The 22,664-nt window shown below is 38.7% G+C and overlaps 1 protein-coding gene across 6 annotated transcripts in view; it reads right to left on the bottom strand.

The window, feature by feature from the left end:
• The window catches only part of TPK1 (thiamin pyrophosphokinase 1), a 311,693-nt gene that overhangs the window by 102,027 nt on the left and 187,002 nt on the right, over positions 1-22,664 (bottom strand). For all 6 annotated transcript variants that reach the window (XR_004748195.1, XM_035317536.1, XM_035317537.1 and 3 more), the window contains 2 exons: positions 22,146-22,241; positions 5,673-5,819 (listed from right to left, as the gene is read on the bottom strand). Coding sequence is in view for 5 of the 6 variants with exons in the window: in XM_035317536.1 (XP_035173427.1) it covers positions 5,673-5,819; positions 22,146-22,241 (243 nt within the window). In the remaining variant the exon portion in view is untranslated. The remainder of the gene's footprint in view (positions 1-5,672; positions 5,820-22,145; positions 22,242-22,664) is intronic.

The raw sequence follows: 22,664 nt of genomic DNA, 5'->3' as shown, positions 1-22,664 counted from the left end.
AAGATAATATTTTTTTCTACATTTTATACTGCACTTTTACTGACGCTGGATTATAGCTAAGCTATAAAGAATTTAGCTGCTAAGAGAAGATCCCACTAAAATTTTCCTTTGGTAACAGTGAGAAACAAGGTAGAAAGTCGAATCTTTGCTAGTTCAGGAAGTGACTGACAAAAAATGAATTAAATTTGGATCACTGATATCTGGCAAAACACAGAAATCCTGTGGTAAACTTGAAGCAACAGCACTTGATAGCCATACAATACCATGAAATAAACTGAAATCATTTGGACCCAGAGCATTCTGAAGGTCCCATTTAAACAGGACCATTACAAAAATACAAGGCAAGAATGAACAAGCGATTACCAGCCCAGTGGAGTTTATCCAAGAAAGAAGAAAAAGACAGGTTGTAACTCTAACAATCTTGATATGTTTAAGGACGGAAGTTGAGCTGTAGCAAAATCCTCAAGTTTTCTTACAAAAGAAGGAAACCAAGGCAACTAAACGACCAACATAGCAACTTCATTTTATTTATTTATTATTTTTTTTCTTTCCCCCCCTTGAAAATGTGCTCTGGAAGCACAAAAACCCTTTCCACAAGGCCTTCTGGGACTCCTGTGAACAAGTTAGGCTCTCAGACAAGGGCTCAAGAGAGCTAATTTTTTAGATATTGGAAGTGTTTCTGTCCAGCTGAACAGCTGGCTTTCTCATTAGAAGAAGCAGTAAAAAGATGTATTTAACCAGGAACAAAAATTATATGTCATTCAAGTGACCTACAGGGAGACTGAGGAAGAGACTCACTGCTTTGTCAACTACTTTAAGTTCCAGGAGGTCTCTTGGAGAGAAGAATCCAAATAGGAAAGGTATCCTTTCGGAATGAGGAAGGACAATAAATATTTTGTTTAAATATTAAATACATGTTTAACCCTCCCCCTTCCTTATTGCAACTGAACCTACCCACAAGATGTACAAATTATGTCAGGTGCCCCAGATTCCAAAGTTAACCTCCAAAAGAGACACATGCACTAAGGATTTTCTCCACTGAATGTCAGTGCAAACCAGATGTTTCTTACACACATGAGGCAGCACAAAACCTAACTGATAACTCATTTTTGAAGTTCCCACAATACTCAGGGAGCTAGTTATGATATTCAAGGAACTGCCAAAGAAAACTCAGAAGCTGAATGTATATACCTTGAATTTCCCATTACATTTGACTCTCCAAGTATGGATACAAAGAAAAACAAAGAACATTGATGTAGAAAACTGCAGCAGCACACTACAGCAGAATAAGTTGTCAGTCTTGTACCTTCCTCAGCTTGTATCTATCACAGTGCCTGCAGCTCGAAGCAGAACTCTACACCTGGTCACTCTGTCTGTCTGTGTAAGGTGGTCCAAGTACTATTCTCTGGACCTCAAGCCAATGGGCACAGCATGGCTCACATGCATATTATGGTTGTTCTCTCTTGCCCCCAAAATGAAGTGGTACTGTCCAAAATGCTTAGTATGCAGTTACTAAGCTATGGTAGCCCCGGACTCTGCCCAGGCACTGTCTGTGAAAATGATAGCTGGCTCCCACTAAAACTGTGCTTGGGACCATTCTAACTGATTAGCTGCACAGCCTACTGTATGCCAATGCCTATGTTAATTAAAGGTCTTATTAATACTGTTGTAACTATTATAGTAATACTGTGTTCCACTTCAGTGCAGAGCTGAGAGTGTAAGGGTGTTTTGTTAAAAACTACACAAGCCTCACAGTGCTCATTCAGAGAAAGACATGGGTCTTATCCAATTTACAAACTAGGTGACTGTGAGATCAAAAGACCATACAATTGCTTTCTCTTCAATGAAATGATGGTAAAAAATAGCCAAGACAGCAAGGAAGCCAAGAAGTAAAAGACAGCCAAGAATGAGGAATGAGACTTCTGATTCTTATTGCTCATATTTAGTTGCTGGTCTACTATGTATGATGTTAAATTACTCATCACTCTCCCAGGGAAGGAAGACATGCACTCACAAGAAAAGCTGTGTCTGAGAAAAAAGGGTTATCAAAGCATTCATACACTCATTCAGAAGAGCCAGCTAATTGACAAAAGTACACGTCTGTAACGCATTTTCATGTGTAGCTAGCAGATCTTCTCCCTTACATGCCACTTCAAGAATTCTGCATGGGGAACACTGAGCTGCTCAGTATAATGTAAAAGACAGGCCTCATTAACTCTTGGACATCTTCTCATTTCTTGGTCATAAATCCTATTACCTTGTATTACAAACTGCCATAAAACTCACAGAAAAAAAGATAATTTATGCTCAGTGTACAGAAGCTAATGTTTCTGTACTCCTGAGAAGCACACTACCAGAAAATGAGAAAGTATGTATGTGAAACCTTAAGCCATTCGTACTGAGCATGGTTAGCATGATAAACATGACTCTAAGGGCCTAATGCTCTTCAGCCAGGGTGTACTCTAATGGTAATTGATATTACTAAAATTTCAAGCATAAAATGTATGGACTGTTACATAAAATATCCTGCTCATAGAAGTGGTTACTCCTTATTAAGAATTCATGTTCCCTTCCCCTATAGGACCCTTCCCCTCCACTATAGAAAGAAATGAGGTGACTATTCAGTGCAGAGAAACTCCCCCCTGGCCCCCACATCCCCACATTGTTTTTTTCCCTTTTTAAAATTTCAGTCATCACATTAGACAGTGTTTTAGAGAAAGCATCACCTCCTGGAATTCTTACATAGTTTCCCTATTTCTGACTCCAGAGTGTTCTTCCTTGCAGCTTTCTTCGCTTTCCATGACACAACATTTTTCCCAATGTGTTTCAAAAACTTGCACTGTCTGCCTATAACCCAAGAGACTCCTGCATAAAAATGTGATTACCCTTACATTCAGTACATTGATAATATTATTGGTTAACAAAAAAAGGCTTTGTTGACCTGGTCCTCCTTGCTTGGTAGTCTGCAGTGGATTCAAAGTCAGGCATTGCCCTTGCTGTCTTTCTCTTTCATCCTGAAGACTTCTAGCAAGACTCCAACCATGTTTCCTGCACCACTGTGTACCTTTACAGGTGTATTTTTTTTTTCCTGTGCCCTTCTATCTCAACATTCAAATAATATGGAATAACTCTATTTCAAACAAATTACTTAGTAACTTTTTGTGTACTTTATAGAGGGCAGACCTTTTAAGCAATCTTAATGCTGACTTTAACACAAAATTGCTTTTCACTGTTGGTTTAAACTTGTCGCTTATTTTTCCTATGCAGTCACTCACTGAGTCATCCCCTTAGTTTCTGTATTAGTAGCTAAATATTCGGCAGCTTTTTTTGCTGTTCCTCCCTGTATCCTTCCTAGGGCTGTTATGGGATTACCAGTTTCACTGCTCTATCTAAGTATTTTAGCTTCTGCCTAGGTACACATGATATAGAACCAATACTAATCTCCTGCTATAGTGAGCAGAGGGCTAATGTTATTCTGAAGCAAAAATATGGTTATATTTTGCTCATATATCTTATCCAAAGAATCCAGGAAAGATCAGATTCTTCTTACCCAGGAGAGAAGGGTTTCAGATCTACATTTTATAGGAAAAGCAAGATGCTCTTAACTTTATCATTTGCATTAGCATTTGGATCTCAAAACTTTGCTTCATTTGTTGCAGTTTACATACTTGCATTCAAAAAGTCAGTTGGTCTCCCACTGTGTTCAACTCCCTCCCACCTTGATTTTAAAATTACAAACAAGAGAAGGGAAAGAGAGAGAATGCCATGACTGTGGATGTTTACAAGAGAAAAATACCATGTTGAACTCCATAGGAAAAAAAAAGAGTACTTCCAAGGTAAGGATTCCTGTTTGTCCCTATGTGTAAACTACTCACTTGATTTTTATCTAAACTATACAGGATTAATACTATTATCTGGAGGTACCATGACAGTTGACTGAAGATACTAACAGCGACAAGTATAAACCAACAGTGAAAAGCAATTTTGTGTTAAAGTCAGCATTAAGATTGCTTAAAAGGCCGGCCTTCTGTATCTGCCCTTTATTCCTGAATGCTAGAAACAGCCTGAAGTTACAGATGTCAGTTACCAGGCAATGCAGATTGACAGCCAGGGATGGTAGAAAATAATATCCTGTGGAACGATCCCCACCAACAAAAAAGTTAAATGCTTCTCATACAGCATGATAAAAACAGAACATAAAAAAAGTTTCCAGCAAACCCAAACAGTTAGAAACCTCTAATTTCTATTTAAATGCACAGATCATTTTTTTTTTTAAGTTGCAAAGGGGTTAATTATTCATTGAAGGCTCTTCTGAAAGCAATCTTATGCACGACTAGGAAAACTTTCTCTAGGGAACCTGCTTTGGCAGGGGGATTGGACCCGATGATCTCTCGAGGTCCCTTCCAACACCTACAATTCTGTGATTCTGTGATATTTCAAAGCCACTTATGGAAAAGATGAATTAAAAGAATTAGTAGTCTTTCCAGTTCACGTAAGTATTTTGTAAGCTAAATTTGGAATTCTCCATCTTATTTCAGCTCTTTAACATGTTCTTAAAAGTATCCTAATATTAATTAACTGTGGCCAGTGAAGTGCTGGACCCATAGACCAACCACATGTGAGTTACTCCTCACTTCCAGAGTTTAACCACAGTTATCCTTCAGCCCTACTTCCCCCTCACTCTGCTGCCTCTAGTCATATAGCATTGCAACTAATGATCACAGTCATTCCTGGCCATACTGGCAAATGAGCTCCTGCGCCTACAGTCTTTCCTGCAGACACAGTGCTTAAAAGTTGTTAATACAGCATTTGCCCCTGTGGATTTAAATCTATAATCTCATAGAACCTTATTAATTCTTTTCTCAAATTACACTAAAGCATGTGTGGTGCAGGGTTTTGTCAAATTTATCTGTGAATGTTATTTATTTTAATGAAATACGCTGTCTAAGGTAAAATGGAAAAGTTAGTTAAGTGTCTAGAAACCCTGACATCAGGAAAAAGATATTTCCAAGCAAATGAACTGCTGTTAGAGAAGACTCTTTGATGCTTAGATTTGCCTTTAATTTAAAACTTAGAAGCAGAAGCCCTGCAAGATCTTTTGTGTGTGTTGTTTTATGAATCAATAAATGGAATAAGACCTTAAACCACACACAAAGCAGTAATACATCTTAAATGAATTCCCTTGCTGATCCTCACTGGATCCACATCATAATGAACTGCACCACTCAGACCACACAAGAACTCTGCCTGACACATTTGTCAGGAACTCCGTCATATCTTCATCTTGTAGCTTTTTTTTTTTCTCATACTGCTGATGTCTGTATTGCTATTCAACATGCAAAGGGCTGCATGCTAAGTTTAAACTTACTGGAATCTAATTAAAAAATTTAAAGAGTTTTTTTTTGTTTATAATCAGAATCCCAGACTTACTCAGATTTAGCTTTCCTCCCCTTTTAAACAAACCTATCCTGAACAAACTAAAAATGATCTTTTCCAAGGCAGGAGTGCAGAGCATATAATTTGCTGTCCACTGCTCTGCAATATATTTTCAATTTAGGTTGTGTCTCTATAGATTACAATTAAGAAAATGAGCAGTTAATAGTGCCAGACCTACAGGGTGAGGGGAGATGGCAGGTCAGGTGTATTATGAAGTAACTTTTCACAGCACTTACAGGTTGAAGGAGGTAAATCAGTGAGCACTCCTGGATAACTATCACTGGAAAAGGAGTGATATTTGTTGCATGAAAAAGTGTTTCCACTGATGCCATTATTTGGTCAAAGCGTCCTCCAAGTCCACCCAAAGTCACAATCATATCGATCTGAAAGATAAAACAAAAACAGTCAGAGAGAACAGCCACCAGGATACTTTCACATGTGATCTCTAGACCTTGAAAATGAAAAACAGAATCACTTGGTGAAAATAAAAAAAAAAAAAAAAAAGAAGAAAAAGAAAAAAGACAACTACTGACTAGACAAAAGTAAATCTCAAATATAGACATTTCAACCAAGGAGTTGAATTTAAATTAAATTTAAAATTTAATTTAAATTAAGCTTTAAATTAAAAAAGATTTAGATCAGAGGTTAGAAAGAAATTTTTCACTTGGAGGGTGGTGAGGCACTGACACTGGTTGCCTAATGAAGCTGTGGATGCCCCATCCCTGAAGGTGTTCAAGGCCAGGATGGATGGGGCTTTGGGCAACCTGGTCTGGTGGGAGGTGTCCCTACCCGTGGCCGGGGGGGTTGGAATTGGATGGTCTTTAAGGTCCCTTCCAACCCAAAACATTCTATGATTCCTTCCATTACTGATAAACTTTGGAAGTGGGAGATTGCAGCCCAGGCCTGTGCCAGAGACTTGAGCACCCTCTTGCTTGAGCCCCAGGCCCGCAGAGAGCGTGGCCTGGCTGCTGGCCACAGGCCCGGAGCCCGCCTGCCGCTGCTGCTGCTGCTCTCGATCCTATCACGCTCCAACAAGCCCCTGCATGCTCTTTATTTTCAATAAGCAGAAAGGGAGTCTTCAAAAACCTTGGTTAAGGTCTTTCAGATCCTTACACAGGTTACTGAGTGCAAAGTATTATTATTATTATTACTTCCATAATGCAGATCCGTTATGTTCAGTAATTGTAATTTTAAAAGCTACCACTGAGTAAGTCCTATCTGGAGCCCTAACACAACACAGCTCTAAAGCTTTTAGAAGCTGCACTGACAATGGCCATCTGTTGAAGTTTCCAGCTTTATAGGGCTTAAGTCTATGGCCACTGTGATTACATGAAGTTTTACTCAACCCAGGAGTCACATAATGGTGCTCTGTGTATCTGGAATGATGCATTAATAACATCAGCTTCAATTTTTATTACCAGGGCTAGGGCTTTATGATTCTGTTGAATATTGGTTTGCATGAAAATTAAGCTCTTTTCCATTTGGTTAAGAATTATACCATCTTTCTCATCACTACCAGGAAAACACTAGAAAACCCAAGCTGAATCAATATAGCATGTTATATTAGCAGCAAACATTTTTTTTTTTAATTATTATTGTATTGCAGAGGGCACATATTTTCTGTGTGGATTACAGAGCACACAAAGCAAACACATGACTAAAAGAATATGAATGGTAAGAAAACCTACCCTTAAATAGAGACAAAGCAGGAAAAGGTAGAAAGCATGTGTCCCCAGCTAAGCCATAATGTATTTCCCATTTTATTGATTCCACTGTAGAAACAAACTGCTTTTGTTTGGCTGCTGCTGACTGTGATTAAAAAAGGTGGATCAATTCTCTGAAAACAATATTACTGAAAAGACCCACCACCACCAGTTCCCTACCAGTCAAGTACGAGTAAAAATGCCCCCTACCCTAATGGAAGCCATAAGAAAAAAATGCTACATTAACCCGAAACCACAGTGAAGTTAACAGGGGTTTGCAAAGGACAAGTAATTCACATATATGGTGTTTTTCTTGTGAGTAATGGGACAACAGCTTAAAATATTAGCCCAGTTGATCCAGACTTCAAAAAGCTGAGCAATTATTGCATATTTTATTGTATTGTATTATTGTTTCCTGGTTTATATATATCTCACCATATATTGTTTTAAGTTGTTTGTTTCAGCTTCAATGTTTTCTACAGTTTAATGTTAAGAATGAAGGAAACAGAGTTCACACTGACTGTTAATTAAAATGATGCAATAACATTCTGAATGTGTCTTCTTTGCCTTGTAAACTGTCAGCACGTCAGACGAGTTCTGCTCTATTATTCGCACACGTGTACTTAGCACGAAGTACAGGACATATCTGAGACAATGAAGTGCTCACTGACGGCATCTTTCTGTGATATTGTGTGACTACTGCAAGTTGAAGAAAAACATAACCAAAAATACTTCTGCATCTTAAAGTCTGACTGAAGTGATCCCGAAATCCTACTCCTTCTTCAGTAGCAATAGCAAAATGAACTTTGGGATTGTTGCCCTCAAAATCAGAAAACAAACTCAATCTAGCATGGAGTATATCTGTTGATAAGGCGTTCATTAAAACAGAGGTTTGGAGTTGTGGTGTGCTGGGTAAAGGCTAATAAAGATACCCTGAAATGAAATGTAACTATTATACAGGGTTTCATGGGTTTGTGAAAATGAAAAATACAAGTATGTGACAGGTATGGAAACAAAACCAGACAGAGCATCCAAGGGACAGGCAGGGAGAAAAGCTAAGTTCTGCACTTGTGTGACAGCAGACAGTCCTGCCTTTCACCGGAGAGTTCTGGCAGCAGTGACAGGCACCCAGACATTGTGGGACTTTTAAAGCCTCTGTTTAAAGGTTTGGATATTCAGTACACTTTGTTTATTTCACAAATACACAAAAGGTTTAGTCCAGCAAAACCTTAAAAGCCTTTTCATCCTAAAACTACCACCTCCATTCAAAAAAACAAGCAAACTAAAACCTCAAGCTAACAAAACAATCAGCTCCTTCCCTGCAATCTCTGCTCTTCTCACTCCACCATGCACTTAAGAAAATGGATGCGCCATGAAGGCATATACATGACTCTTGGCCATTCCAGAATGTAAGATAAAGAGAAAGTAAATACCAAAGCACAGAGCATTTATAGATTCACATACTTCAAAGAAAAGGCCATTAATTTTTCTAGTATGATTTCCCATATAACACAGGCTACAGAATTATACCCAGCTACTGCTAATCAGCTCAGCAGGTAGCATTTGACTAACACACTGTACTTCAATTGAGATGTCCATGCTTCACTTAAACGTCCTGTCAGCAGTCCCTTTACACAATTTGTTTTCACACCGCGCTATTCATTTCCTGAAAAAAGGATATAAAATTCCAAATAACTACAAAGAACAGCTTAGATCATTTCAACCACAGTGTAAAGGGGGCCACATTCTCTTAGACTATCTAAAATCTGACTTAAATGAGTTGCACAGCATTTTTAAGGGCTATCAAGCTTTAATTTACAACAAGTTGAAGATCTAAGGGGGGGATTAAGTCATATTTAAATGATACTTATACATTAGCATCTCTTGAAAGGGTGTTAGAAGTTGGTACCAAACATCAGGGAAACATCGGTTTAACATGAGTTAAACGGAGAGGGGAAGCATATAGAAAGACTGCATGGCAATTCAGACACTTGGTTGTTTCTTCTCCCCCTAAGGTCTAATTTAGAGCAGGCTGTGACCTCAGGGAGCAGAGGCTGCCACCACGTCAGGGTGAAGCTGCTCAGCCTTCCGCTCCCACTCACACGGAGACTGCTGAAATGCGCAATTTGCTGTGAACTGGTTGCAGGCTTGCTAACCACTCTTCTGTGACAACTGGTCCTGCTTACATTCCTCTTTCTGACATGGATGGATTAAATACAAAGAGGATTTTCCTTATAAAACTGATGAACACATATTTGAGGAGAAGGGTGAAAGGACAGAGGAAGCTGGGCACTGCCCAAGGTAGGTGAAAAGAGTACAGTATCTAGCTTGTAATGTGAGCATAACCATGACATCTAAGAGCTAAGTCAAAGGCTCAAACTGACAGCAAAGTATACCCATTCTTTTCAAAACTGTGTTCATCATCTTCAAATTCTCTCCCCAGGGCAAGGTTAGGGCTCTGGACAGACAACTCAAAGGACTTTCTTCCACACGAGTTCAGTTTCAGCCAGACGATTTCCAAACAAACATGCCTAAGTCTCAGAGGAGTGACTACATGAAAGGGAACACGTTTACTGACAGCAAATAGTGGCACTGGAACAAACAGTGAAAAAGACCACCCCTAAAGGAAAGAGCAAAGGCAAGAATAACCGAGATGTTCTAAAAGCTCTGGAGCCATAAATAAAGCTTCCTCTCTCTGAGACCATGGAAATCATCCACTGCTAATACCCAAGACAGTTCTATGCCAATTACAGATCTGATACCATATTTGATTTGAACACCACTTCTTTTTTTCACTTCCTCACTTCACTGGTATCTTGTCACCCTTCACAATCTTAATTTCCTACCATTCATAAGCCTATTATTGCTTTAATTTAAAATACGGGAGGAAGATGATACAGAGAACAACATTACTGTAGCAGCATGCATATATTGAAGTATATTACATGCTGAAAAGTAAACAGTTAAGTTGTGGTGTGAATTCTGTGTTCATTACTCCTTTATCATTACGACATGTTATCAATTTCAATCAGTTTACAAGAAAAGCCTTTTTTGTTCGTAAGACAATTTTGATGACTCAGGATGTGGTTTGAAAATCCAGATGTATCCTTTCTGGTCTGTGCACTGGTTTTAGTACTGACGACTTTAAAACACAGCAAGCATTTTCCTTGATAACAAATGAGCCAGATTAGATTTCATTCTCCCATAGGTTTATTAGTTCTTTTGTGCTGGCCAGAGCACAGTAATTTTATTTTTATTTTCTATCATCCACAAAATTGCAATGTAAGTATAATGAATGATTAAAATCTCACAATCAATGTCAAATATATAGTAGGATATTGTCAGTTTTAGTTGATTATATTGGCTTTCTTTTTCAGTGTTTTGCATAAAAGGTATGTCACAGTCACACAGCAGTATCTGAACTTTGCTCAGGTGGGATACTCTTTACTCTAGCAGAAATGTGCTTGCTGCTTTAGCTATCTGACTCCTCACGGGAGCAAGAGCTCTCAGCCAAAGGCTGTCATCCTGTCTGTGTGCCTCAGGTGATAGCCTTCAATCAGCTTCATTGTCACCCCACCGATTCCCTAATCTTCATATTATATTATTCTAGGTCAATTGTCAGCTCCTGCACAAAGCATTTATTGCTTTTGTTCATTTTCTTACATTTTTATCTGAGCACCTTCTCTGTTTGTAACCCTTTGTATTTCAAGTGGGAGGTTAATTCTTTCTTTTAATACCAACAAATACGCAGATTGCACTTGTCTGCTTAAAACATATAACACCTGATAGCAAGATGGAACAGGAAAAGGTAATCTTGAAATCCAGCCACAGACCGGAGTAGAAGGAAATGCTTTAGTCTTAGTTCTACTATTGCCTTGCGTTTATATCTGTGTGCCGAATGACTCAATTTCAGTGCTTTGGCTTTTCTATCTCCTGCAGGTACATGGAAAGTTTGTGGGTATATACCACATCGTCTGGCATAAATTTAGTGGAACATAAACTTCATAACCATTGACTTTAGGTTTCTGCAAGTACGGAAGAGTAACTTGTGAAATTCGCATGAACTGGATCCCAGGCAATTTGAATTTGACTGCTTGCTCTTGTGCTGAATATTCGTGGATGACCTTGATCAAGCAGTACTCCCTGTGCCTTGGGGAGAGTAAGGACAGCAATTATGCCTGCTCTACTACTGCTGCTCAGCTGGAGTGCAGCTCTACAATGTGTGCTGCGTACAAGATCAGGGTCATTGGAATTCCTTATTGCCTTAAACTTTCTGGGTGAAGTGTCCTCGCTCCACACCCTTACATGTTGTTCTAAGTAGGCAAAAGTGCACTAAAACTCTTAGAGTAACCTGCTCACTGAAGCTTGGAGGAGAACATGCTCTGGTTTTGACCTTGATGTGTTTATTGTGTGCATGAACAACTAGGACCATCAATCATTTGTCTTCTGCAAACTTTATACACTCTTATTTCAAAACAGCATGGAAAGACACTCACATGTAGCAAGCTATCCCAGTTTAGCACCTTACTGCTCCCATGGCTGAACCACTGACAATGGTGTGTAACTGACAGTGTGTGTGTTGTGGTCTCACCCCCACAGAAAAGTAAAACCAATTGTTGTAAGCTATCATGTCTCTAAGAAAGCAAGCCCTGGATTTCTATTAGCAGCAATGCAAGAGACCCTCAAAAGATTATGCTAAAATGGTCTAGAAAATCTCTTTAACGATCCCATATTCACTCGTCTCTAGTGCCAAAAGCTGTGTTTGGCACATGCTGTGCTTTTAATTTCTTCGTATACTGCCTCCAGGAGTAAAAAAGAAATAACAAACTAACTAAAACCTCCCATCAATGAACAACTCAAGGGAGAAAAAGCGATCCTATCTTCTCCAGGAGAATCTGTTCTTTGTGAGCTTTATATTTCACATTTCACTTAACTCTGATTGTCAGTCTTTATTTAAAAGAAATCCAGAGCATAATCCAAAGGTAGCATTTGCAAAGTCTCCAGCTGACTGTGTATAAAACCAAAAGCATATATATTTTTAATACTGTAGTCTGTTTTCTTTCAGATTACTATCCAAAAGCATCACTACACCTGAGCGCACTAAATCTATATTTAAAAACACAACCAACCAGCAGGTACAAAACAAATATCAGCCGGAATGGCCTTCCTTCTCCTCTCCTCTGACATGCTTCCATCCTGTGCCAAGGCCAGCAGGACAGAACAAGCACAACCCACCGTGTCCCCTCACCCTGCACCACTTGCAGCTCGAGCCAGCCTGAAGCCCACACCGAAGTCTGGTCCCATGGGTGGGCAGAGCACTGCACGGTGAAGGGCTTTGCTGGTAAGGCTCTCCCTAAAAGCTTCTGTTATTTCCCCAGGGGGACCACGGCTCCTGCTGGGGCACGCTGCCAGAGATACCCTTGTGCAGGAAGGTTCCCACCCACTCGGGACCCAACGCTTAGAGATCCTTTACAGGATTATTTTCTCTCACCATCACAAAACTTCCTTTCATTTCCCTTCATATTTTTTTTCCTTTTTTCTTTTTTTTTTTTTTTCTTTTTTTTCAGTTCCTGATCAGACACTGGCCCAGGATCCTTGGAAAGGTTACAAAGGAGGTGAACAAATGCGTCGTATTTCCAGGCAGTGGGATAGATTTCTATAAAAAAGGGTTATTCTGTGAAATGCTCTGCCAGCAGCTCAAAGGTGTTTACAACCATACAAACAGAGAAAGACAACTTTAACACTATGACAGATGATATCTTTTCCTGTGGCTTTTTAAACCAAATGAGTTTTTTCTTTTAAATTCATTTTCTGCCTATTTTTATTTTAATTCTGTCACGCTAAATTTAGATAACAAACATTTTTAAAGGAAAGCATTCTGCACAGAACACAGAAAAAAAAAGAAATAAAAATCTCAATTTCCAAAGCTATTTTTTTTTTTTTACTTCATCTGAATAAGAGTTAATGGCTCAGGCTAGCTAGGCTCAGGCGCTCTTCCTGCATATTTTAACATTTAGCAATGAAGTTTGTATAAAAGATGCCATAAATAATGCGGAGCTATACTGAATCCTTACTCTCTTACAGCAACAACACCAAGGAGGTAATGGTAAGAGAGACATTTGCGTCTAACTAGGAGGAGACGTTAGCTCTGCTATTTAAAAAGTTTAAATTTGGGTTCATACAGGTCTGAGGATGTCCTGATAAGTCCCAACAGAGCAGTAGTATTTTCAACTGGTCTCAACATTAATCTTCATGATGAACAAGGGGATAATAGCCTGTCTTATTATACTCAAGGGTCAGATATAAGACCTGAAAGTAAAGACAGAAAAATTTCCTCATGTCTCTCAGGCCCTATGCTACAAATGGTTTCCCTTTTGAGTAGTGATTTCACTGAATACTTGGGCAGTACAGATTTTTTTTTTTTTTTTTTTTTCCCCTCTCTTCATGGGAGTACTGATTTGCAGGAAGAACTCCTAAATTTATACATTTGTTTCTAGGAGGCCAGTGATATTCTTATACTGAAGGAAGTAGGTTAGGATCTTGGATGCCAATTTTCCTTTTCAGAATAGGTTCAGTATTTATAGGAGGTAAGCTAAACATAGTCTGAATAACGTCAGCTTACATTCATTACGAAATCTATTTTTTTCCACACTGTCCTCTAGACCATATAAATATATCCATGCACTTAAAAAGAAATGTAGTGTGATTTCTTTAAACTGGAGGCGCTTGTGAAGCTGTAAACATTTTATGCTCACATTTAATTTGCACAAATACTGAGCTTTAATTGTTCAGTGTTTAGCTGTTCAGTTGTTTAAAATGGAAGCTCAACAGGTATTCTAAGCAAGCTGGAGACACCATCCCCAAAGCCACCCGCTCAGCAAGATTTGACACAGCCAGATTAAAAGGTAACTGATTAAAAAAAGAACAGCACTGAGCATCAGACATAGAAAAGCCTGGCTGCCAGAGCAGCTCTGCTGCTTAGTCCCTTCAGTCTCTTCTGAAAACTTGTGCTACTGCCTTTGTCAGACTGGGAACGCCACATGGGCTTCCCAAGTATCACAAATACTTGTGAAGAGCATGAATTGCTCTAAGCCTCATCCCCTTCCCCCCCATTCTTGAACACTGCTGGTGTCGGCCCAGGTTCAGAAGCAAGGGACAGTCAAAGAACTGCAGAAGACAGAGAGGCCTCAGGACCACAACGTCCTAAAGCACTTCTGTGCAGTACTACCCATGCACCCATACATTTTTACTATGCTACAGTCCCACTACATTCTCCCCTGCCCCTCTTCCCCTCTGGAATATTCCTACCTAGGCAAGAAAAAATAAGAAAATAAGAATTAAAAAAAAAAAAAAAAGAAAAAAAAAAAAAGAAGAAAAAGAAAAGAAAAAGGCCCACAACAGCTTCAAAAGACTTGGCCTGTATTTCAATTTCACTGTTTCTTCTGATTATTCAGAGGCCCTATGTTACAAAAATGGGGAAAGAATCATGAAAACAAAGAATTTCCAAACCAGTAAGTAGTCTTATATGCACTACTTAGGTTAAATAAGTTTCCCTGAGCAGGAAACCTTGAAGAGATGCCACAGAAAAAGGTTAGTTTGTTGATTCGCCTACTGACTGAAGGACCAGATCAATGCTGTTTATGAAGTTCATCAATTTGTTCTCTCCAGAGCCATTTTTCTACACTTATGGATGTAGCAAGCTGCTAAAAGTATTTATAAAAATATCTAAAAGCCACAACACTGTTATTTATTCTTGACAAGTATCTCAATCTATTAGGAAGATATCATCCTTGAGATGTGGTAACGTGCTGGTTATTATAATCTGCAGTTAAAATTTGCTGTACCAGCACCATTTTCTTAATACGCTTAATTATAAAGATAAGCTTACATCTCATTAACCAAACAATTTCATAAAAATACTCATAGCTTACAGAGGGGATGTTTCCTAACATCACAGTACTCGTGTTAAACGGAAAAAAATAATTTCAAGTTTTCTATGAGCATCTCGGGCAACAAACTGAGCTCTTGGTCCTCAAGCTGCAGAAAAACTCCTGGTGTCAAAAGCTATGGCACTTCAAGATTTCCTGCTACAGCTTCCATCTCCAAGACTTTGTCAGTACAAATGCAACAGCCTTTTGAGAATAATGGTATGTTAATGTAGCTCACCACTTTCCCAGCATGAAGGCAGTTACATCAGCAATTCCAACTATCGGGGAAGCTGAATAAACTCTGCTGTTGAAGGCAAAAGAGGCTGGATTAATTTAAAAATGTGGTAGAGAAAAAAATCATGTTTTCTATCAAAAATAGTTTTAAACAGGACAAAATTGATGATTACAAATAGAACGGCAAGCCACCTGTAGTAACCTCATGTTTTGTATTTCAAAAATATTTACCTCATGGCTAAACTGTGAAAATGGTAGACAGTTGTCAGAAACCTTGGATTCTGAATAGATACCGCAGTCTAGCTAATGAGTAACTTCTCCATTCCCCAAAATGCCCAAATAAACTGTGCTTTCCCCCTTTATTCTTCTCTACCCCAAAGTTTGATGTGGGGTTTATCTGAGTTTTTAAACTAATAAGTGGAAATCAATACATTCTCCATCAATTTTGTTCTGCTTCTGCCTTTTTTCTTTAAATTATCTTCACACACCAAATACAAGCCCCAGCAGAGTATTCAAGCACTTCATAAGAAAAAATCACTGTATATGATGCAGTATGTTCTTGCAGACATCCATTTTACATTAAATTATTTAACACAAATGCCTAAAATATTTAGTGTCTCTTGATGCCCACAGTTACAGAGGAACAGGTAGATAGCCTGCTCCCTTCACAAAAGATTAGGGTGTTTCTGATATCCTTTATTACAGAAATGTACCTTGCCATACCTTCACAACGGGAAGCCTTAAAACACTTCCACAGTAGGTTGGATGGGGTAGATGTTGCATTTCTGGAAGGTGGATTTAGACCTTAGAGTCAAAATGGTCAGCAGTCAAGGATACGTCTATATACCCTACAGGACGGATCTACCCCTGCTGAAAGTTATTATGAGGTTCTACACATTAAAGTGGGAATTCATAGGAAACACTTTAGATCTGGTTGTTTCTGACAAGAAAGCTTTATGAAGAGGATTTTACTATTAATAACTTATGAAAATCTTTTGATATAGCACTTGACAGTGTAGAAACCTTTTATAAATGTATTTAACTTCCCTTAAATATATCTCATTTGCATTTTCTATTCTCCTCCAGTGAGAGGAGAAAAAGAAGAAAAACGCAACAGTGACACCAAAACTGAACAGGTTTATTCTGAGCCCTGCATACAGACAGAGCCATAAACTTCACTCTCCACCTAAGAGCTGCACAGTCCTGCACCATGCCAGCTTTGGTATCTTACAGACTGCCTCTCCCTCTGTTTTTGATACTCCCTGTTCCCAAATCCTTGTAATGACCCACTTGTCCTCATTCCTAGGCTTTCCTTTAACTACCGTTCCCACTGCTGTTCTTGGCACCCTGAGCTTTTAGAAAATTAGAACTAGTGCCCCTCCGTGAAATGAACAGCCACTAATGTGAGCAGCAAAATTTCAGTTCAGTCAGGAGCTGAAGCCAATATGTTAACTGTTACAAAAATGTCATGCCATCAAGAATGACCTCAACAGACTGACAAAACCAAAGACTGGTCAAACAGAGTCAGGTTACATATTTCCTATATGGGATTGTTCTTTATGTCAAGAAATTCTCCTCTTTTCAATCATTAGATCTGCTTACTATGGCGTTTTCTTTTCCTTCAGGGTCTTTTTCTTTGGGTAAAGACAAACCAGGGAGTGCTTAATATGCTGTTTGAACACTGCATAGCTGAAGTGGAACATCAACAGCACTTCATTGTCTTTTCTCAAGCACTTTATGAACACATGACTTCACTACATTAGGCTTAGTTTCCCTCAACAGAAAAGAAAGTGGACTAATTTTACACTTCCTATAAAAGGGCAAAGGGAAGAATGCTTGCATTCACTTAAAAGAAGCAATACCATAGGTTGCTGATAGAGTGAACCTTTAAAATGCAATTTTAAAATGGAAATGTTAGTATAGTATCCCTTTACTGCAATGGGTTTTTGAGAAGAGTTGCTTTAGATTTTTTCACCTTTTCATATTGACACTAATGCTTTTTTTATCAATTGAAACACACCAATACTAAACCACTAAAAGGCATTTATTTTTCAATAAAATCAATTTTTTATATCTCCAGCTCGTGTAAGCAAATGAGCTGCTTTAACTTTTAAACAGAAAAGATAATAAAGCTAAATGAAAAGTCCCGGAGCTTAGCTTTAAGACTAAACGGTATTTTAGATGAAACAGTTAAAGAACACAGAGTTTGCAACTCTGAGATAAAGATAATGGCTTAAATCTGTCATTACATTATGCAGATTCTCCTTGGAGCTGCATAATTGATAAATACACTTCCACATCCTACTGGAGTGTGCTGCTGTGAGCTGCCTGTGAGTGAGACCAGGGAGAGCGTTATGGAAAGAGGGCACGATAAAGACCAGGAGCTGGAGGATCATCCCCAGCTGGACCACTACCATGTTGGGAGACCGCGGACAAGCCGCTTCTGTACAGCTGCTTTTGATCTGCAAAACGGAGATAACGATGTTCACTTTTAATGTAAGATCAGCTGATCTCAAAAAAGATACTGTAAGCAAGTCTACCATTTCTGCCAGTTCAGATGGTTTCTTGAAATAGCTTGTGTTACGTAAGAGAAAGTTAAGACCAGAAAATTGTATCAGACAGAAATTACTGAAGATAAGTTTACTTGAAGGTCATGTAATGAAGAAACAAAAGTACTCACATAACTATCGAACAAAAAAAAAGTGATTAAAGCAGTAAAATGAAATATGCAATTGTAAAGTTGAACAGATCATTAACAAGGTAAAAGAAACAAATGTCAGAAATAAAGACGGAGCTATTATGACATTAAAAAAACATCACATAGAGATAGGAAGGTATGCTGACAGAAAAGTTGTGGGTATATATAAACAAACATGCACATGTGTGTACACATGCATACTCACAGTCATGCAGAAAGAGAAATAGATTTATTTAACAGGCTTCAGGTTGCAAAGAAACTTCAGGAGTCAGATTCTGTTGGTGGTACTTCACTGCTTCACCCTTCCAACACAATTCAATTCACAAATGAATTAGGGCTGTGGAGAGGGAAAATTAAGACCACTTCTAACTTGGTCTATACAGCTTGGTACCGCTTGTCCTGACATTCACTGCAGTATGTGATTATAAATATACACAATTAGATGACTCAGATATCACAAAATGACCCCAATACTGCTTCCTGAATGACTTGGCTAAGCAAGCAAATTATGATATTGCATTGCACAATGTAAACCAGAAGTGAATGACCCTGAGGATTCAGAAACTTTCTGTGTTTTTCTTTGAGAAAAGGGAAAAGTAATAATAAACTTGGAAAATTATTCTATATGACAGAATTACTGCTGTTTGTATCAAACGAGCAATTCAAGAACTAACAAGGTGTGTTTTCTCCCAGATCTATCTTAGTAGGCTGTTAACTCCAGTTATGGTAAAGGCATTCCTAAGGCCTCTTTCCAAACTGAATTCTCCAACAACCAGTTAAATCTAAACCGACTTTGCAGCCTTCTCTTCTGTGGGGACACTGAGCATCTTGTCTCACTGTGTCTGTCACTCAGGTGTCCTCAGGCAAGAAAGCTGTATGACATGATTACCTTTTAGTACTCTATTCCTCTGTTCAAAAGGTATTTGTTCACAAGTAATCTGGGTGAGTGGGAAGGAAGAGCAGGAGGAGGACAGAAGTGTGGAAATGGAAAACAAACTATCAAAACTGAATTCCTTTGGAACAAAATATTGCCCCCGCAAGCTCCCGAGAGCTCAAGAATCTCGTTCACATAGAATTTCCATAGAAGTGACTGACAGATCAGAGTAGAAATTTTATCCATCCAGTGCAGCAGATAAATGATAACTTATTCTCTAACCAACTGATGAACATCTGTTTCAAATACTTCAACGTCTCACAGTTGAATTTCATCCAGACAAACTATGTCACAGGATTATGGATGATTCAGGCTACACATTGAATTTAGTTAATTTCCTAATTTAGCCTATTGCTACCCAGAAAGAGCAGCCACACACACAGCATGACTGTATTTTTTTTTTTTTTAATCTACTAAAAAGATACTTTCCTTGTTTAGTAATTTCAACTATAAATCATTGGGAAATAGACTTACAGTGCCTCTTTGACATGTACTCTGGTTAAGCCAGCCAGAATCAGTAAAAATCAAAGCTGGAGATATATCTTTGTTCACTTGGAACCAGAAAAACATATTTCACCTAGTTAATATTCTCAGTTAAAAGGAAAGCTTTTATGATAGTCTTTCCCGAAGGAGAAAAAAATCCACACTGTGACATGCAAGTTTGTACTTCAAGCCAAAAATGCAAATGCAGGTGAACAACTCTTTCTCTTTCCACTTTTAGTCCCTGGACCTTTCTTCTCAGATGTGTGTACTTTCTGAGTGACTGCAGAATTCAGGGGCAGCTTTCTTCTCTAAGGATATCTGCATTCTCCTCAAAGGTTTTAGATCTATGGCTAGGACAGTCTGTTTCCTTATCACTTGACATTTTCATGGCAAAATGTTTCCCATAAAGATGCCTAAATTAAGTGCAATTTTAGGTATTTATAGGGGCTGGAGTTTCAGAGAAGCCAAGTGGTTGCATCCATTAACTGAGGCCAATAAATGTTGCAAATGCTCAGAATCTCTGTTACTGGGGAACCAGGCATCAAACTAAGCACTGCATCATCAGGACTTCCAAAAGTATCACCAACCCTCCTACTAATGAAGTATACTTAACACTTCTGATCATAGGGAAAATTTGAACCCTTCTACTTTATACAGTTGTGATATAGTTTTGTGTTCTTTTTGCTTAAGCTTCGCATATTAGTTGCTTAAGTTGAATCAATGACTTCCTGAAGCCACTTATGTCAGAAAATGCAGAAAACCAAAAATAGAAAAGTACGCTTTAGTTAGTGAGTATGAACTACCTGATAGCATCTTCTTATACTTCATGGAACAGACACGACAAAAAAAAAAAAAAAAAGCAGCTAGCATATAAGGAATGTAGTACTTAGTTTATAGATAAACTAAGTCTGCTTTACTTCTTGCACCTCTGAAAAACTGCATTTAAAGCAGGTCTCAACTACATCTTAAGTATAACAGCATGACAGTGTAACTAAAGCGAAGTCTAGTGCGTTGGCGTGAACTCTACACAATTACTGCAATTACACTCTGGCTTGCACTTTACAAAACATCACAAAGGATTATAGTGCAATATCCTTTAACTAACTTAACAGGGCTTTACCTGTTAAGATCAAAGAATTCCAAGTTTACAAATAGACTACTTACTGTTGAAACACATCTATAAGCTGTCATGTTCCCACTGCTCTTATTTTAAGCGCACATTGATTATTCATTATAAAACCTCTTGTGATAGCTTAAAAAATGCCTCTGTAGCTGAGATTTGATAATGAACTGAATCCAGGAAACATTCAGGTTCTTCTTTATTCTATGGGTAGTTATATTAAGCGGGAAGCACCTTACTTGTCAAAGTCAAAACAAGTCCTAGGTGTAGGTGGCTCATCAGTTCCGATCACACTCATTATCATTCATATTCTAGGTGGCAAGACACCCTGCTGTGCTTTTCTGATGATAAATGCATAAAATTAATTAATTTTTAAAAAATGAAATACCAAAGAGCTTCCTGGCTCACATACAGATAGATAATGGGTGCATGAGGAACTCTCCTATCTCTGTTTACACTGATGGGGGGAAAAAAAAACACAACAAACAACTAATGAACAACAGCATGTAATGGGCACTGTGCAACAGCACTCTGAAGTGTCACACAGACGTACACCTCCTTCAGAAGACTAAGACATTTCAAAACAACCAGCAAAACCTGGTTAATTATGTATCAGCCTGGAATGAGGAGAGAAGAAAGAGGGAGTGGTACTGGCATTTCCATCTCTTGCTGCCTTGTTGGAGAACAAATGATTTCAGGAAGTCAGTGAACTCTCCTATCCTGCTACAATAAAAATGGGAAAGGAGGAGGTTTGCACATGCCCTTCCATCTTGTGTGCTGTTGCTTTCATTTTCCTATAAGCCTCTTGCCCTCACTATTGGTTAGAGGATGTAACAGCTGTTTCCTCTCAGCTCTTTTCACCCAGAGTTAGAGAGCAGAGAGGAGAGCTCAGCCCTTAAGAAGGAATGCTCCATGGGGAGAAAAGAACAGCAATCCCAAGAGCACATCTGCCATCAACTCATCATGTTGAAATTCCTGACAAATTTTAACTTCACATCTCAGAGAGATGAAACGAGGACCTATGAAACAAACTATGGAAGAGGAGGGGGCACAGTGCCTCCTTTGCCTTTCCAATGAAAGGAGCAGCTGACAACTCCATATGGTTCTTTTTAAGTTTAGCGCACTTCCTGCTCTGCAAAGGTTCCATTAGATTTCAGGGGAACCTTTGCAGAAGGAGATATTGCTCACCATATGTAATGTTGGCAGGATAAGATTCCCCCTTCCATCTCACCTTTGGGAGGAGAGAAGAAGGAGATATGAACATCAAGGCTCAGTATGCCAAGACTTGAAAACATTTACATGCCAAAGCAGGACTCCTGCTTTGAACACCATCCACAACAGCTCTTCTGCATTTTGGGCTGTTCATTAACAGAAATCAATACAAGCTGCCTTTTAAGAAAGCCAACACTTGTTTGTTGACACACTGGGTAATTTCTTTTAGCAGAAGCATTGATGTTTACAAGGTGTGAAGTAAACATGGCAAAACCTCAGAATTGCAAGGCTACAGAAAATAATACTTCATTGCAGTGCAAACCTAAAACATAAACGTAAGTATGTTGAGATGAAGAGTAATTATGAACAAGCAGGGACATAGATGTTGTGCCTTTACCTGCAGGCCCTTCTCCTCTATCTTTCTCTGGAGTATCTGAAGGCACTTGGTGAAGTCTGTGAAATCTTGATCCATGGTCTCAATTAACTCACATCCCTAGTGAAGAAGCAGCAAAACAGAGAGAGAAAAATAAAATTAACACAACTTTCAGTTCTGAGAACCAACACTCTCTTTGGTGAAATTAATTGCAGTTAACAACTCCCAAAGTCTCTGCATGGAGATAGAAGAGTCAAGTAAAAGGCTATACCCTTACAGAGCCCAAAGACCCAGCTAGGTCCCAGCTGAACAAATTATAAAACAGCTCTCTGATAGGCACAGGAACAGATATTCCAAACCTATTGAGTATATTCATGAGTTTGGATAAGCACATTCTATGATATTCTGCCGGCTGGACAAATTCTGGTGTGGTGAGCTCTGGGTAATAAAGAGCTTCCAGGATCAAGTTCCAGGAAGGTGGTCTCCTGCTGTGGCACTACTGTTACTACATTTCTGCTACAGATATTGAAATGTGTATAAACG

Source organism: Oxyura jamaicensis, chromosome 2 (genome assembly GCF_011077185.1).
Source record: "Oxyura jamaicensis isolate SHBP4307 breed ruddy duck chromosome 2, BPBGC_Ojam_1.0, whole genome shotgun sequence".
Lineage (NCBI taxonomy): Eukaryota > Metazoa > Chordata > Aves > Anseriformes > Anatidae > Oxyura > Oxyura jamaicensis.
The sequence above is the reverse complement of the archived record's forward strand: the minus strand, read 5'-3'. Positions and strand labels throughout refer to the sequence as shown.